The sequence below is a fragment of the Equus asinus genome, chromosome 17, assembly GCF_041296235.1.
Source record: "Equus asinus isolate D_3611 breed Donkey chromosome 17, EquAss-T2T_v2, whole genome shotgun sequence".
NCBI classification, from domain to species: domain Eukaryota; kingdom Metazoa; phylum Chordata; class Mammalia; order Perissodactyla; family Equidae; genus Equus; species Equus asinus.
Window position 1 is genome coordinate 47,139,471 of NC_091806.1, and position 14,030 is coordinate 47,153,500.

A 14,030-nucleotide genomic window follows, 5' to 3' on the forward strand; every position below is an offset into this window, starting at 1 on the left:
GGGGGCTCTGTTCCGCTCTCCACTTTTCACGTCTCCGCCAGAAGGTTTGATTGGTTTCATAATCTTTTTAATTGGTAACTTTTAGACATACGCCAAAAGGAAGTCAGCAAGGAATTTTCTCATTGATACGCGTACTCCTTGACGTTTCATCTCAGTTCTCAAGCAGCTACAGCGCAAGGGGCAGGGAGGCAGGGCTGGGCCTCAGGACGCAGGTGTGCGCCGGGCGGCCCGTCCTGAGGCTGATTGTCCTGTTTGCGCTTCCTTTCCAGTTTACCCACACTACTTCTACAGATGACCGTGCAGCGCTCGGGACCCGGCGAAGACGGCCTTTCAGAATTCAGTGGATCTGCAATCTGTTGATACTTGTTATATGGACCCTAAGATATTTTATTACAGAGTTTTTAATTAGTGAAAAATTCACGAATACCATAGAGAAAATATTTTAGAATTTAATGTTTCTTATATTTATGTAAACATATGACTTCATTTATATAGTTACTTACTTTTTCATATCCAGGCTATAAATATCCTTTCAAATCGATTCTGTTCTTATATCTAATTTTAGTCTTTCAAACAAATGTACTGTAATGCCTGTATGTATAAATCCTATGAAAAGATATAGGGCTTTTGTAAATTATGCATTTATTGTAATTATCATTAATTTTTTAATAATAATCGGCGAGAGAGAAGAGGATTTTACTGCATTTGCATTTGTAAGATCATCATGACATGGTGCGCGTTATCCTGACAAATGTAACCAGCTCTACAACAATCATTTTGAAACAAGCAGACTTAATTTCAAGCAATTGTGTTTTAATGACTGACCTTACTCTACTTTTTCTAGCAAGAAATGCTTTATTCTGCAGCGTGAACAGACTGAAAGTACCTGGCGTTAAATATGAGCTTCTGATAAAATTTGGGCTGAAGGGGCCGTCAGAACTGTGAGCATCTCTGGTGGCTCTCAGTAGCTTGCAGAGCTCGTTCGTCCCTGGGGACCCGCACGGCTTGTCCTCAGCGCCCGGCACGAGCCCCAGCCGGGAGCACTTCTCTCGGCGGCAGGAAGGGCTGGGGGGCTCTCTGGGCTCTGCCCCTACGGGTGGACGCGGGCCCCCGCCCCGCTGCTCTTTGAGGACCAAGCAGGAAGCACCGCGCTCTGCAGGGACGCTGGGCGGGAAGAGGAAGGCGGGGGCTCCCGGAAACCAGGAAACCACGCAGTGCGACTCTACTAAAGGCCTTATTTTTTCTTATGTAAATCATCCTTTTACATTTGTTTGTAAACATGTTGAAAGGAGGGACCTAGTGGTACATTTTTAGCTTTTGACGATATAGCCGTTTTGGACTGTCTAAGTAGCAGATGTAACTTTTCCTTTTTAAATGGCACATTAAAGAGCCAGCAGGAAATGCGTTCCGACCACGGTGCGTTATTTATTATACAGCTCATTTTGTCGGTGGACGGCGTGTCTCTTTACATTCGGTTTCTGCTTTTAACTTCCTTGTACGATTTGTTGTTACATTCTGTTTTCTGTTAATCTTTTGTGAACTTCCTGATTATGTAACAAAGTATGTACAGTCTCCTTTTGAACTATTTTTATCACAGTATTATTTATTGCTTTCTTTCAATAAAGTACTGAGGCGTTTTCCACTGCCAATAAAGGATACTGAGAATAAGCTGTCATTCTGTGACAAATCGGCCGCAGCTGGCTCATCTCCGGCTCCAGGCTGATTCAGTGGCGGCAGCGTTGTCGAGTGGACTTTCTTGGGTAGAAATCAGTTGACAGAATGAAAAAGCTGGGGATGGAAGCACAGGATGGGGGCGTCCCCGCCAGGAAGCCCAGGTGCTTCCCGCCCAGACCCTCTCTCGCTGAGACCTGGGGGACCAGGCCCGGGCAGCCTGGCGCTCAGAGGCACCGCAGGCCACAGGGAGGCGCGGAGGTGCGTCAGTCCATGCGCGCACTGGGGCCCTGCTCTCCTGCTGCTCCCGCCCTGGGCTGCGTCCTTCCGGTTCCCAGGGAGCCTGGTCTTGGAGCGCTCAGACGGAGTCCTGAGTCATGAACCAGTCTGGCGCGAGAGGGGAGGGACGCGCCGACGGGCCCGGGCAGGCAGGCAGGACGCGCCCGGCTGCAGGGCGGCAAGGCGCGGCACTCGTGGCTGGCAGCGCCAGGCCCAGGGCACCCGATGCCTCAGCCCCTACGTGCTGTCGCCCGCCCTCCCCCCACCGCAGTATCGTCATCAGGTCTGGGGGTGCACGATGCCCAGGCCGACCCCATGCCTCGCACTGTGTTGGGTGGGCGCTGCTGACTGTCGCCTCGGTTTTCCTTTTCCTGTTCTGCTGTCCTTCCAGGGCTGACGGCCGCCTCTCCTGAGTGACGTGTTTTCTTTATTCGGGTGAATACATTCCAGCTGGTGTCCGTCAGGGCACAGCGATCCGGTGGTTTCGTGTTCTCTTGACAGCCTGTGCTGGCTGGTTTTCCAGTTTTGTTGGGGGCAGCCTTTTCTCGGCATTTCCTCGTTCTTGGGTTCACTTAAGCGTGAGACTCAAAACCACATAGCGCTTCCCTTCTTTTTCACCCACCAATCCGTTTGCCTGACCAAAGCCGGGCAACCCTTGGGTAGCCTGAAACTTCTGGAAGCAGACCAGGTCATCATTGGCTCTTTAAGTTGCAGGTGTTTGATTAAAACTTCATTCGGTGGTTCCGTTTACGCCTTTAACAAAAGGTCAGCTCAGAACGACCCAGAGAGCACAGGCCGGTGTTGCAGTAGCTCTGCTGTGCTAGGCGCACTCTCAGCCACGCCTCCCGGGTCTGCTCGCCCCACGCGCAGTGTCCCAGGGCTCGCCCGCAGTCGGCGGGGATGGGAGTCATTCGCGGGCCAGGTGTGGCCACACCGAAGACTCTCTGGACCCTTCCCACCGCTAGAACTCTGTCGAGTCTCCTTTAGCCTCATAATTGCTGCCCTTAAGTTTCTCTTTTCAAGTCTCACATCACGCATTTTAAGGTAATTGTGGGTTTGGGGTTTTCTTTGCTCTTTTGCTGGCTAAGTCCTGTGCTCATGGGGATGGGCTCCCCAGGGTCTGGGGAGGAGCGTGTCTCCCCTGTATCTCCGGCAGGTGGATAGCGAGGTGGGCGTCCGGGTGCTGTGGCTGCTGTCTTAACCGCTGACGTGTCATCGAGTGCATTCCCAAATAGCTCAGAGGCTTCTGTTTCTGACATTTCCTTAGCTTAACTCCTCGGTGAGGAGGAGTAAGTAGCCAGTGGTTTTGCGACTGCGTGTCCTTGACTCAGTGGGGCACCTTTTGGAGTCCTGTTGTTCGAGGCCAGCACTGCGTGCGCCCCTCCACCTGGCACACGCCAAGGGCACACCCAGTGCAGGGAGGAGCAGGGCCGGTTCCTTCGGGAGGCTGGCGTGGAGGATCCATCCTTCGCCTCTTCCCGCTTTCAATGCTTGTTGGCCTCCTCGGCTGTGAGCCGGGTCTCCCGTCTCTGCCTCTGTCTTCACGTGGCCCCACCCTGTGTCTTATCTTCTGTCTCTTACGAGGACACTTGTCACTGGCCCACCTAGGTCATCCGGGATGGTCTCACCTCAAGACGCTTCACTTAGTTACACCTACAAAGACCCCTTTCCCAAATAAACTCACGTTCACAGGATCCTGCAATTTGCACACAGACACATCCTTGTGGGGCCCCCGTTCACCCCATTCCACCTTTCGACATTCTGGAGAAGAGCTGCCCTGCCCGGGAGATACCCAGATGGATAGACCTGGCCCTACCCCAAGGGACCCACCCCCCAGTGGGAGCATGGTGAGCCAAGAGAGGGAGCCGTGACGCCCGGGCTCCTACATAACACGCGCTTAATGTGGCCTCTCGATTCCTCCAGTGTGGACTTTGCCTCTTGGCATCTCCTTCTGGAGGATGAGAATTTCAGCTTTCCTGCACCTCCCTTTCTCCTCCCCAGCTCCCAGCAGAGCTGAATCCGTGTTCACTGTTGCCGTGAGGAAGGCTGGAGGTGTTCTTCATTGCTGGGCCAAGTGGGTTACTATGATTACAACCGAGGGCACGTGTTGTGTGCCCAGTATTTACAGATGAAATGACTGTGTCTGGGATTTGCTTGACAATAATCTTGGCGGAGGGGTAGGTCAGGATATGGGTCAAACCAAATTGACCGTGTGGGTTGATAGTTGTTGAAGGTGGGTGATGGATTCATGAGGGTTTATCATAGCATTCTCTTTTTGCATTTGTGTGACATCTTCTATAATAATATTTTAATAGTTATTTTAGGGAGACCCTCTGTGTTTTAAACCCTCAGTCTTTAGATGTCTGGAAAAATTGCTTCTTGGTCCTCACTTTGGAATGTAATTTACCCAAGTTTTGAACATTAACTGCAGCCCACCCATTTTACACCACAACTCAGCATGCACGCACTACGTTTCATCCATTCTATCGTGACTCCTTTGTGACATTTTGGTGTCTGTGAAATCAGGATGTGTCTTACAAACGATGGCATCTTAGACTTGATGAACTATGGTGTACGACAAAACTTCACGTGGGCTGCAGCTTCTCTGCTGCTCCTCCCACTGACAGGTGGGGTCTCATCCCCTGCAGCCTGGCCGGCCTCAGTGACTTGGTTGACCAAATGAATGTGGCAGATGTGATGTTTGGGGACCCCTGAAGTCAGGTCATCAGAACCCTTGCAGCTTCCACCTGAGCTCTGTGGGAACTCCTTCTCTGAAAGGAGTCAGCTGCCAAGTAAGACCAGCCACCCTGAGAGCGCCATGCTGTAAGGAAGCCCGAGGTACCCACGTAGAGAGATGGTGTTGAGCGAGACCCCCAGATGTTGCCGCCCTCCCATGGTAGGTGCCAAACATGTAAGTGAAGAAGCCTATCTGGACAGTCCAGTCCCTGCAGACACGACAGGGAGGAGAAAGGGGAAACCCACCCGACAGGCAGAACCAAGGCCCCAGATGTGTGGCCCAGTCAGGTCATCCCAGCTGCGGCCAACCATTCGAGACACCTGGTTGGGGCTCCACTGGAAGCAAACAAACTGTCCAAACTTCTGACCCCTCCAGTTGTCAGCTCAATGGTCCAGACATTGAGGACAATGGTGCTGGTTTTTCACTTCTAACATTTGGCGTGGTTTATTACACAGCAATAGATACTTGGAACTCTTCCGTGTGACATGCACTTTTATATTTTCTCTTCTTTTTTTTTTTAATGGTGTTTTCCCCCCAGAAAATTGATTTCACAATCCACTAAAAGATCACACCATCTGTTACGTTTTCTTATCTGTTGCTATGCAGAAATCCACCCCAAAACTTAGTGGTGAAAAACAACGATTTATTGTTTCTCTCAATTTGGCGGGTTCGCAATCTGGGTGACTCTTCTGCGGGTCTTTGCTGGAATCGCTGGTGTGATGGCATTTGCCTGACGGCTCCAATGGGGCTGGAGGGTCCGGGAGGGCCTCAGTCGAGTGCTGGCTGTGGGCTGGGCGCCTCCCTTCCCTTTCCTGTGGCCTCTCTCGTACTCCTTAGGCTAGACTGGCTTCTTCACAGCAGTGTCAGCTCAGCTTCCAAGAGGAAGGTCAGAAGCTGCGAGGCATCTTAAGGGCTAGACCCCCGAACTCACACCGTGTCATTTCTGTGACATTTTATTCATCAGAGGAGGTCACAAGGCCGGCCCAGATTCGAGTCTGGAGAAACAGACCCCATTCATCTCTTGATGGGAGGAGCAGCCATGTCACTGCTATGGACTGAGTGTGGACCTGCCAAAATCCGTATGTTGGAACCTAATCCCCAATGTGTTGGTGTTGGGAGGTGGGTGGAGACCTCATAAGTGGGATTAGCGTTCTTATGAAAGAGACCCCAGAGAGCTCCCTCACCCTCCCACCGTGCGAGGACACAGAGAGAAGTTGGCCGTCCGTGAGCCAGGAAGCCAGCGCTCATCAGACACTTAATCTGCCAACACTGCCAACACCTTGATCTTGGACTTCAGTCACTAGAACTCTGACGGATTTCTGTTGTTTATCAGTTTCTCAGTGTATAGTATTCCATTATAGGAGCCCAAATTGACCAGGACAGTCGCTTGGCAAAGAGATGTGGACACAGAAGCATGGTTCTTTGAGGGCTGTAGCAGACAGGTCAGGTGGCCACAACAGCAGAACACAGACTGGGTGACTTAAACAACAGACATGTATTTCCTCTCAGTCCTGGAGGCTAAAAATTCCAAGATCGAGGTGTCGACCGGGTGAGTTTCTCCTGAGGCCCCTCTCCTCGGCGTGTAGATGCCGTCTTCTCCGTGTCCTCACCTGGCCTTCCCTCTGTGAGTCCACACCCCTGGTGTGTCCAATCGTGTCAGATCAGGGCCTCACCCGTATGACCTAATTTAACCATAATTACCTCTGTAAAAGCCCTGTCTCCAAAAACAGTCACATTCTGGGGGTTAGGGACACAATTCAGTCCCTATAATAATGGCCATTATTGTAACATTGGAAACGCTGTTTATCACTTCCCAGGTGGACAGTTATTTTCTCTCAACACACTAAAGATGGTGGTCCATCGTCCTCCAACATCCACCGGGCAGAGGCCAAGTCTGTAGCGGGGCTCATTGTCTGTCTTTTGCAAACCACCCGCCCTCTCGTTCTGGTACCTTTTACGCCTTTCCTACTTATTCCTGAGAGCTTGCAGTTTTACCATAATGCTTCTAGGTGTATGTTTTATTTGTATTTATCATTCTGGGAATCGGAGAGCGCTTTGAGTTAGTTTGCATCCTCTCATCTTTCTTTGATCACAGAAATTTCGCATCTACAATTTCCCGTGATCACTTCACCATTTTTTCCTTCTGTGCTTTCGGAACACCTGTTAATGGCGCCTGGAGCGGCTCCGTTGGTCTTCCATGTGACTTCTATGCTCTATCTCATTTTTCATTGCTTTGGATCTGTTGTTTATTCTGTTCTTCCTGACTAATGACTTCCAAATGGCGAAATTTCCCCTTGACCATGTCAATCTCGAGTTAACCTCATCTATTGAGCTTTTCATTTGAATAACCACATTTTTCGTATTGTATTGGTCAGCCCCGGCTGCCATCACAAAATACAATAGAGCGGAGGGCTTACTCCACAGGAATTTATTTCTCACAGTTCTAGAGGCTGCGAAGTCCAAGATCAAGGTGCTGGCTGATTGGGCTCCCTGCTGAGGGCTCTCTTCCTGGCTGGTGGACGGCTGCCTTCTTGCTGTCTTTTCAGATGACGGAGGGAGAGAGTAAGCAAGCTCTCTGGTGTCTGCTCTTACAAGGACACTAATCCCATGATGAAGGCCCCATTGTTATGACCTCACCTAACCCTGATTACCTCCCAAAGGCCTCATTTCTAAATACCTTCACATGGTGGGTGGGTGGGGGGGGCGAGGAGCGGGTTAAGGTTTCAACATATAGATTGGTGGTGGTGGGGACACACAATTCAGTCCATAGCACATGTGTCAGATTTTAATAATTTTTTATAACTGCCTGTTTTTGTTTCTTTTCTCCTCCTCCTCGCCCCCACCAAAGCCCCCGAGTACATAGTTGTATATTCTAGTTGTGGGTCCTTCTGGTTGTGCCGTGTGGGCCACTGCCTCAGCATGCCCTGATGAGCGGTGCCACATCAGCACCCAGGATCTGAATGGTGACACCCTGGGCCACCGAAGCAGAGCTCACGAACTTAACTACTCGGCCCTGGGGCCGGCCCCCGTTTTTGTTTCTTAATTTTTGAGCTTATTTTATGAATGTTGTTTCTTCTTCTCAGTTTGATACCCTAAACAGACATACTTATGGTCTTCTACAGTAGAAAACTTAACTTTAATAATTCACGTTCTCATTGTTCATGTATTGACATTTTTATTTAATATTTGTTTTTACAATTTGCTTTGGGACTTACATTGTAGGTTCATTTTAAGTCGGAAGTGTTTCTTAAAATATTTTTTACTTTATTTTTTTAAAAAAGATTTTATTTTTTTCCTTTTTCTCCCCAAAGACCCCCCCAGTGCATAGTTGTATATTGTTCGTTGTGGGTCCTTCTAGTTGTGGCATGTGGGACCCTGCCTCAGCGTGGTTTGATGAGCAGTGCCATGTCCGCGCCCAGGATTCGAACCAACGAAACGCTGGGCCGCCTGCAGCGGAGCGTGAGAACTTAACCACTCGGCCACGGGGCCAGCCCCTACTTTATTTTTTTAATTGCGGCAACATTGGTTTATAACAAGTGGGAAGCGTTTTGCTTTGCTTTTTCTCTTCCTCCCTCGGTGTGGGGCCCTGCCCGTCTTCCTGTTCTGCACTCGTCTCCAAGCTCTCTGTATTGGGGTGGGCCAGACACCTGTAACAAATTGACTGCGCAGATCATGTCTTAAACACAGGATTTCATTTCCATCTCATGCAACAGGCCAGGGTGTATGTTCTCAATGTCTCTTGTATCTACTCGCTTCTCTCCCTCTTACCCGCCACCACCAGTCTGCCTGAACTGGCTGTCCGAGCTCCTGCCTGGCCCTCTTCCCATCCGTTCTCCACACAGCTGTTAGAGGGATTTCACTAGCATCCAAACTGCATGATGTCTCTTCTCTGTTTAACTTCCTCCAAGGACTTCCCATTTCTTTTAGAATAAAGACCAAGGTCCTTGCTGTGCCCTTCCAACCTGTCCGTGACCCGGCCCCATCCCACCCCACTTCCCTGCTTCATCACCACACTTCCGCTACACTGAACTGCCTTCAGTTCCTCTGTGGCAAGACCTTTCTGACGCCAGGGCCTCTGCACGTGCTGTTTTCTCACCTGGAAAATTCTTCGCTCCTTACCTGGTTTACTTCTATTTGGCCTTCAGATCTCGGCACAAAGGTTAATTGCTCAAAGAAACCTTGTCTGATCTCTTGGATGACTTCATGTCCCACCTTTTCCCCAGTATAATTTCATGACACCTTTGACTTCTTCCTCACAGCATTTATCTTTTCTCCTAATTATCTATCTATGTGATTAATGCCTGATTCCCCTTCTAGGCTGGAAGCTTCCTGAAGGCAAGGGCTGTGTTTATTCTGCTGACCTTCTATCTCTGATGCATACCTGACCTTCTCTGGATGGACAGAAGAATGGATGATGAATGGATGGATGATGGATAGATGGATGGTGGGGTGGGTAATTGGAGGGTGGATGGGTGGATAGAGAAGATGGATGATGGATGGATGGATGTGTGGGTGAGGGATGGATAGAAGGATGGGTGGATGAATGGAGGCTGGGTGGACAGATGGATGACGGATGGATGGGTGGATAGAATGGAGGGTGGATGGAAGAAAAGGGATGATGGATGGATGGATGATGAATGAATGGATGGATGATGGATGGATGAATAGAGAACAGATGGACGGATAGATGTATGGGTGATGGATGGATGGATGATGAAGACGCTCTTCCCTCCAGCTGACCGGCCGTCACAGTCACCTCTTGTGAGTCCTCAGGGCTCATGCACTGGGCACTGACCCCCAGGCCTGGCTCATTTTCCCTTTCTCACCCCGGGCAGAGTTGTCAATCCTCGAGACCCACCTGGGATCGTCTGCATCTGAGCACACTCTCGTGCGCACACGGTGGGCGCTCCGGACATTGACTCTGCGTGTAGGAACAGAGTGTTTCCAGGCACGCTTTGCAGGCTCGCACCCCGGCGGAGCTCGGCCCGCGCTGCCCGCGCACGCGCGCGAGGGAGGCGGCCGGGCGCGAGGCGGGACGTGCGGGGGGAGGGGCGGGGCCTCTTCGGGACCCGGATGAGGCCCCGCCCCCGCCCGCGGAACCGGAAGTGGAGCCGCACGCCTGGGAGCGGCGGGCGCGGAGGCGCGGGGCCGGAGTCGAGTGGGGCCGGACCGACCCAGGCGGCGGTGAGCGAGCGCGGCTTCCGCCGGGCGGGGGGTCCGGCCCCTCCTCGGCGCTCCTGGGGCGCCCCCGGGCCCCGAAAAGGGAAGGAAGCGGCGGCCGCAGCGGTCTAGCCGCTCTTCCGCTCGCGGTTTCGGGTCGGCCGCGGGGGGAGCGCGGGCGAGGCTTCCCCAGGCCGGGGGTGGGGGCGGGGAGGGCTGTGGCCGGGGAACCGGGCCCGGGGGCCGAGGGGTGGGGGCCGGGGGGCCGCGGGGTGAGGGGCGGGGCGCCGAGCGGTGGGGAGCTGGTGTCGGGGAGGAAGGGGCGGGTCTGAGGTTTAGGGGTCCGGAGGGGAGGGGCCGGGGCTGCAGGGAGCAAGGGGAGGAGAGGGCCAGACGGGGATGGGGTCTGGGGTCTGAGAGGGTGCCCGGGACCCGGGGGCTAGGGGAAGAGAGAGTGGAGGGGCCGAGGGTCGGAGGGGGGCGAGGTGGGAGAGAGGCCATGCTGGGAGAGGGTGGGATCCGGGGTGAGGGGCTCAGGACCCAGGGATTTAGGGGAGGGGGGTGGAGGGCCGACGGGGAGGGGCTGGGGTACAAGGCGGGCGAGGTAGGAGAGGGGCGCTGCACGGAGGGGTCCGGGATCCGGGGGCAGGGGTCAGGGCCCTCGGATTTAGGGGAAGGAGGTGGAGGGCCGAGGGGGAGGGGCTGGGGTACACAGCGGGCGAGGTAGAAGAGGGTCGCCCTGCGGGGAGGGGTCCGGGATCCGAGGGAGAGGGGTCAGGGCCCTGGGGTTTAGGGGAAGGGGGTAGAGGGTTGAGGGGGAGGGGCTGGGGTCCAAGTAGGGCGAGGTAGGAGAGGGGCCCTGCGGGGAGGGGTCCGGGACCGAGGGCGACGGGATCAGGGCCCTGGGGTTTAGGGGAAGGGGGTGGAGGGCCGACGGGGAGGGACTTGGGTACAAGCGGGGCGAGGTAGGAGTGGGGCCCTGCGGGGAAGGACCGAGAGGGGCCGGGGTCTCCCTGGCGCCCGGGCGGGGCCGTCGCAGCCGCGGCTCCTGCGGCCCGGCCCGCACCTACAGGGAGGTTTAGCAATCAGGTCACTGGAAATGCGGCGACACGCGCAGCTGCAGACGGCCGAGAGGCTCTAAATTTGGAGCCATCCCTCTTCTGGGTGTGTTGGAAATCACCAGAAAGGTGCTTCTGGGTTTTTGGTTCTTCTGTTTGGATCGCCTGACTGTTGCACCAGGAGCTCGATCCCCGCGGGCGGCCTCCCTGGAGCGGGTGCGGGGCTTCCTCCGCCCGCTGTCTGTGGACGTGTCGGGCCTGGGGGCGGGGGTGGGATGGGGGGGGGGGGTTCCGTTTCCCGCTGATCGCAGCGCTGGCGGCATCCCCAGTGAGCGCGCCCTCCCCGGGCGCTCCGCTTGGCGCGGGGCTGCCTGGGCCCCGCGGCGCTCTGCCTGGCTAATCCCCCAGGCCCTGACCGCGGGATTCAGCCGGGCGCCAGCTGGCGAGGGCTGAGATCCCAGGGCTGTGGGTCGGTGGGCCCCCCTGCCCGTGGCTGAGCGCGGCTGAGCCCCTGGCGCAGTCCTGACTCTCCTCTGGTTGGAAAAGTGCTCCCAGATGCTCAGGGAGCCGGGCAGAGTCCTAGAGGCAACTTTCAGACCCGCTGGAAGAAGGAGCCAAGGGGATGCAGAGTTGGTTTTGATCCTCTGCCCCCCAGGAACTGGAAGTTACCCCCACCCCGTTCCCGCCCCACAGCTGACTTGTAGTGGAAGCATCTTGTTAGACTTATTCTTGAAACACTTTTGAGTGTATGTAAGTGGTGATTCAGACCTTTGCTCGCTGCCATGCAGTCGGTGCTCAGAAAGCGCATGGCTGAGTGAGTCAGTCATTGTGAGCGCTGGGAACTGCCTGGTGTTGCAATCTGCCAACGTCCTGGGGCCGCCGGCCGCTGTGTCCCCTCAGAGCTCTTGTCTTTCCCCTTGGTCAGTGTGCAAGCAAGTGCTTTGAGTAAGCTGTGAGCCCGTGCGCCCCGGGCGGGGGGCAGGGGTTTCCAGTGAGCCACTGTGTGGGGAGTGGGCTTTTGCTGTCTGTTTTGGCTGCTCTGATGCCTTTTTGTTCTCTTTGGAAAGATAATTGTGTGTGGGTGGTTTTATCGTTTCAAACTGTCTCCCACAGAGGGGTTTTCCACTCTGCTTTTATAAAGGGAGTGCAGGATTCCTTCACACTTGTGTGTTGACTTGCAGGGCAGGTCCACCATTTGTGGTGCTGAATGGGCCGTTATCTTTTCTTTGAACCATATCTTTTGGTAACGGCCATATTGAGATCTAATTCGCACGGCATCCAGTTCACCCATTTAAAGGGTACAGTTCGGTAGTTTTTAGTGTATTCAGCCATTTAGTGTACAACCTTCACAATCAGTTTTAGATTAATTTCATCACCTCGAAAAGAAACTCTGTGACCCCTTCCCGCGAAGCTCTCCCCCCGGCACTAGGCCACCACTGGTCTACTTTTCCTCTCGATAGGTTTGCGGGTTGTGGACATTTCCTGTAAATGGACTGTGTGGCCTATGGTCTTTTGTGTCTGGCTTCTTTCACCTAGCGTAATGTTTTCAAGAGGCCTCCAGATTGCATCGCGTCCGGACTTCACTCCTTTTCATTGCCGAATAATCTTCCGTTGTGTGTAGGCCACGTTCTCTCTCTATTACATAATATGGACGTTTGGGCGCTTTTCACTTTTTGGCTGTTATGAATTGGGCCGCTGGGAACGCTCTTCTGCAAGTTTCTGTGTGGATGTGAGTTTTCGTTTCTCTTGGGCGTGTACCCAGGAGTGGAATCGCTCCGTCCTGTGGTGACTCTTAATCTTTTGAGGAACTGCCAGACTGCTTTTCACTTCACATTCCCACCAGCAATATCAGAAGGTTCTGATTTCTCCAAACCCTCTCCGGACTTGTTGTCTGGCTGTTGGTGGTATCTCGTTGTGGTTTTGATTTTCATTTCCTTGATGGTCAATGATACTGAGTTTCTTTCTTTTTTTGAATGTTGGCCCTGAGCTAACATCTGTTGCCAATCTTCCCTTGTGTTTTCTTCTTCTCCCCAAAGCCCCCCAGTACATAGTTGTATATTCCAGTTGTGGGTCCCTCTGGCTCTGCTATGTGCGACGCCGCCTCAGCGTGGCCTGATGAGCAGTGCTCGGTCTGCACCCAGGATCCCAGCTGGTGAAACCCTGGGTCGCCGAAACGGAGCACGCGAACTTAACCACTCGGCCGGGGTCGGCCCCAATGCTGAATTTCTTTACAGGAGCTTCTTACCCGTTTGAATATCTTTTTTGGAGAAATGTCTATTCAGATCCTTCACCCCTTTTACAATGTAGTTATTGGTCCTTTTTATTATTGAGTTGTAAAAATTCTTTATGTGTTCTGGATGTATGATTTGAAAATAGTTTCTCTCATTCTGTGAATTGTCTTTCTTTGAAGCTGAAGGTTTTAATTTTGTCCGGCTTTTCTATTTTTTTTCTCTTCTTCCTTATGCCTTTGGTGTCACATCTAAGAACCATAGCCAAATTCAAGGTTAGGAAAATGAATGCCTATGTTTTCTATGTTTCTATACCTGTGTTTTCTTCTAGAGGCGAACAGTTTTAGCTCAGACCTTTACGTCTGCGATCCATTTTTGAGTTAATTTTCTGTATGGTGTGAGGTGGGGGTGCAGAGGCATTAGCTTTGGATCCAAAAAAATGTATATGGAAGCTTTTAGTTTTTCACAGTTATTTTTGTGATGCTCTTTTAATTTAAAATATTGAGGGGGGAATAAATTATTGTAGATTTGAGCCTATCTCTAGCTGCCCTCGGGCAGATTTTTGTAGATGCCTGCTGAGTACGGTAGTAATTGCAGTTCCCAGAATGTGGTAAGCAAGCCACAGAAGTTAGGATTTCCAGAAGGGCCTGGGGAGAGAGAGGGAGTAAAGAGTAGGGTCAGGAATGAGAGAGGAAACTGAGCACAGACAGCCCCCGACTTATGATGGTTCGACTTACCATTTTTCTTGTGATGGTGCGAAAGCAATAAGCGTTCACTGGAAACCGTCCTTCGAATTTCGGTCTTTTTCCAGGACTAGCAAGATATGGGGTGAAATTCTCTCATAGTACAGGAGCCACAGCTTCCAGTCAGCCCCACGGTCACGAGGGTACACAGCCG

At 52.7% G+C, this 14,030-nt stretch overlaps 2 protein-coding genes across 15 annotated transcripts in view; both read left to right on the plus strand.

Moving 5' to 3' along the window:
• Positions 1-1,656, plus strand: part of PPFIA1 (PTPRF interacting protein alpha 1) — a 99,294-nt gene extending 97,638 nt beyond the window's left edge. For all 11 annotated transcript variants that reach the window (XM_070488366.1, XM_070488367.1, XM_070488356.1 and 8 more), the window contains one exon: positions 270-1,656. Coding sequence is in view for 1 of the 11 variants with exons in the window: in XM_070488363.1 (XP_070344464.1) it covers positions 270-295 (26 nt within the window). In the remaining 10 variants the exon portion in view is untranslated. The remainder of the gene's footprint in view (positions 1-269) is intronic.
• Positions 1,657-9,742: 8,086 nt separating this feature from the next.
• Positions 9,743-14,030, plus strand: part of CTTN (cortactin) — a 35,764-nt gene continuing 31,476 nt past the window's right edge. Inside the window, exon 1 of one of the 4 annotated variants that reach the window (XM_070488370.1) lies at positions 9,743-9,871. The gene's annotated coding sequence lies outside the window, so the exon portion shown is untranslated. Of the gene's footprint in view, positions 9,872-10,940; positions 11,035-14,030 lie in introns of those variants that run through there. The other 3 variants (XM_070488368.1, XM_070488371.1, XM_044749666.2) reach the window with 3 other exon arrangements.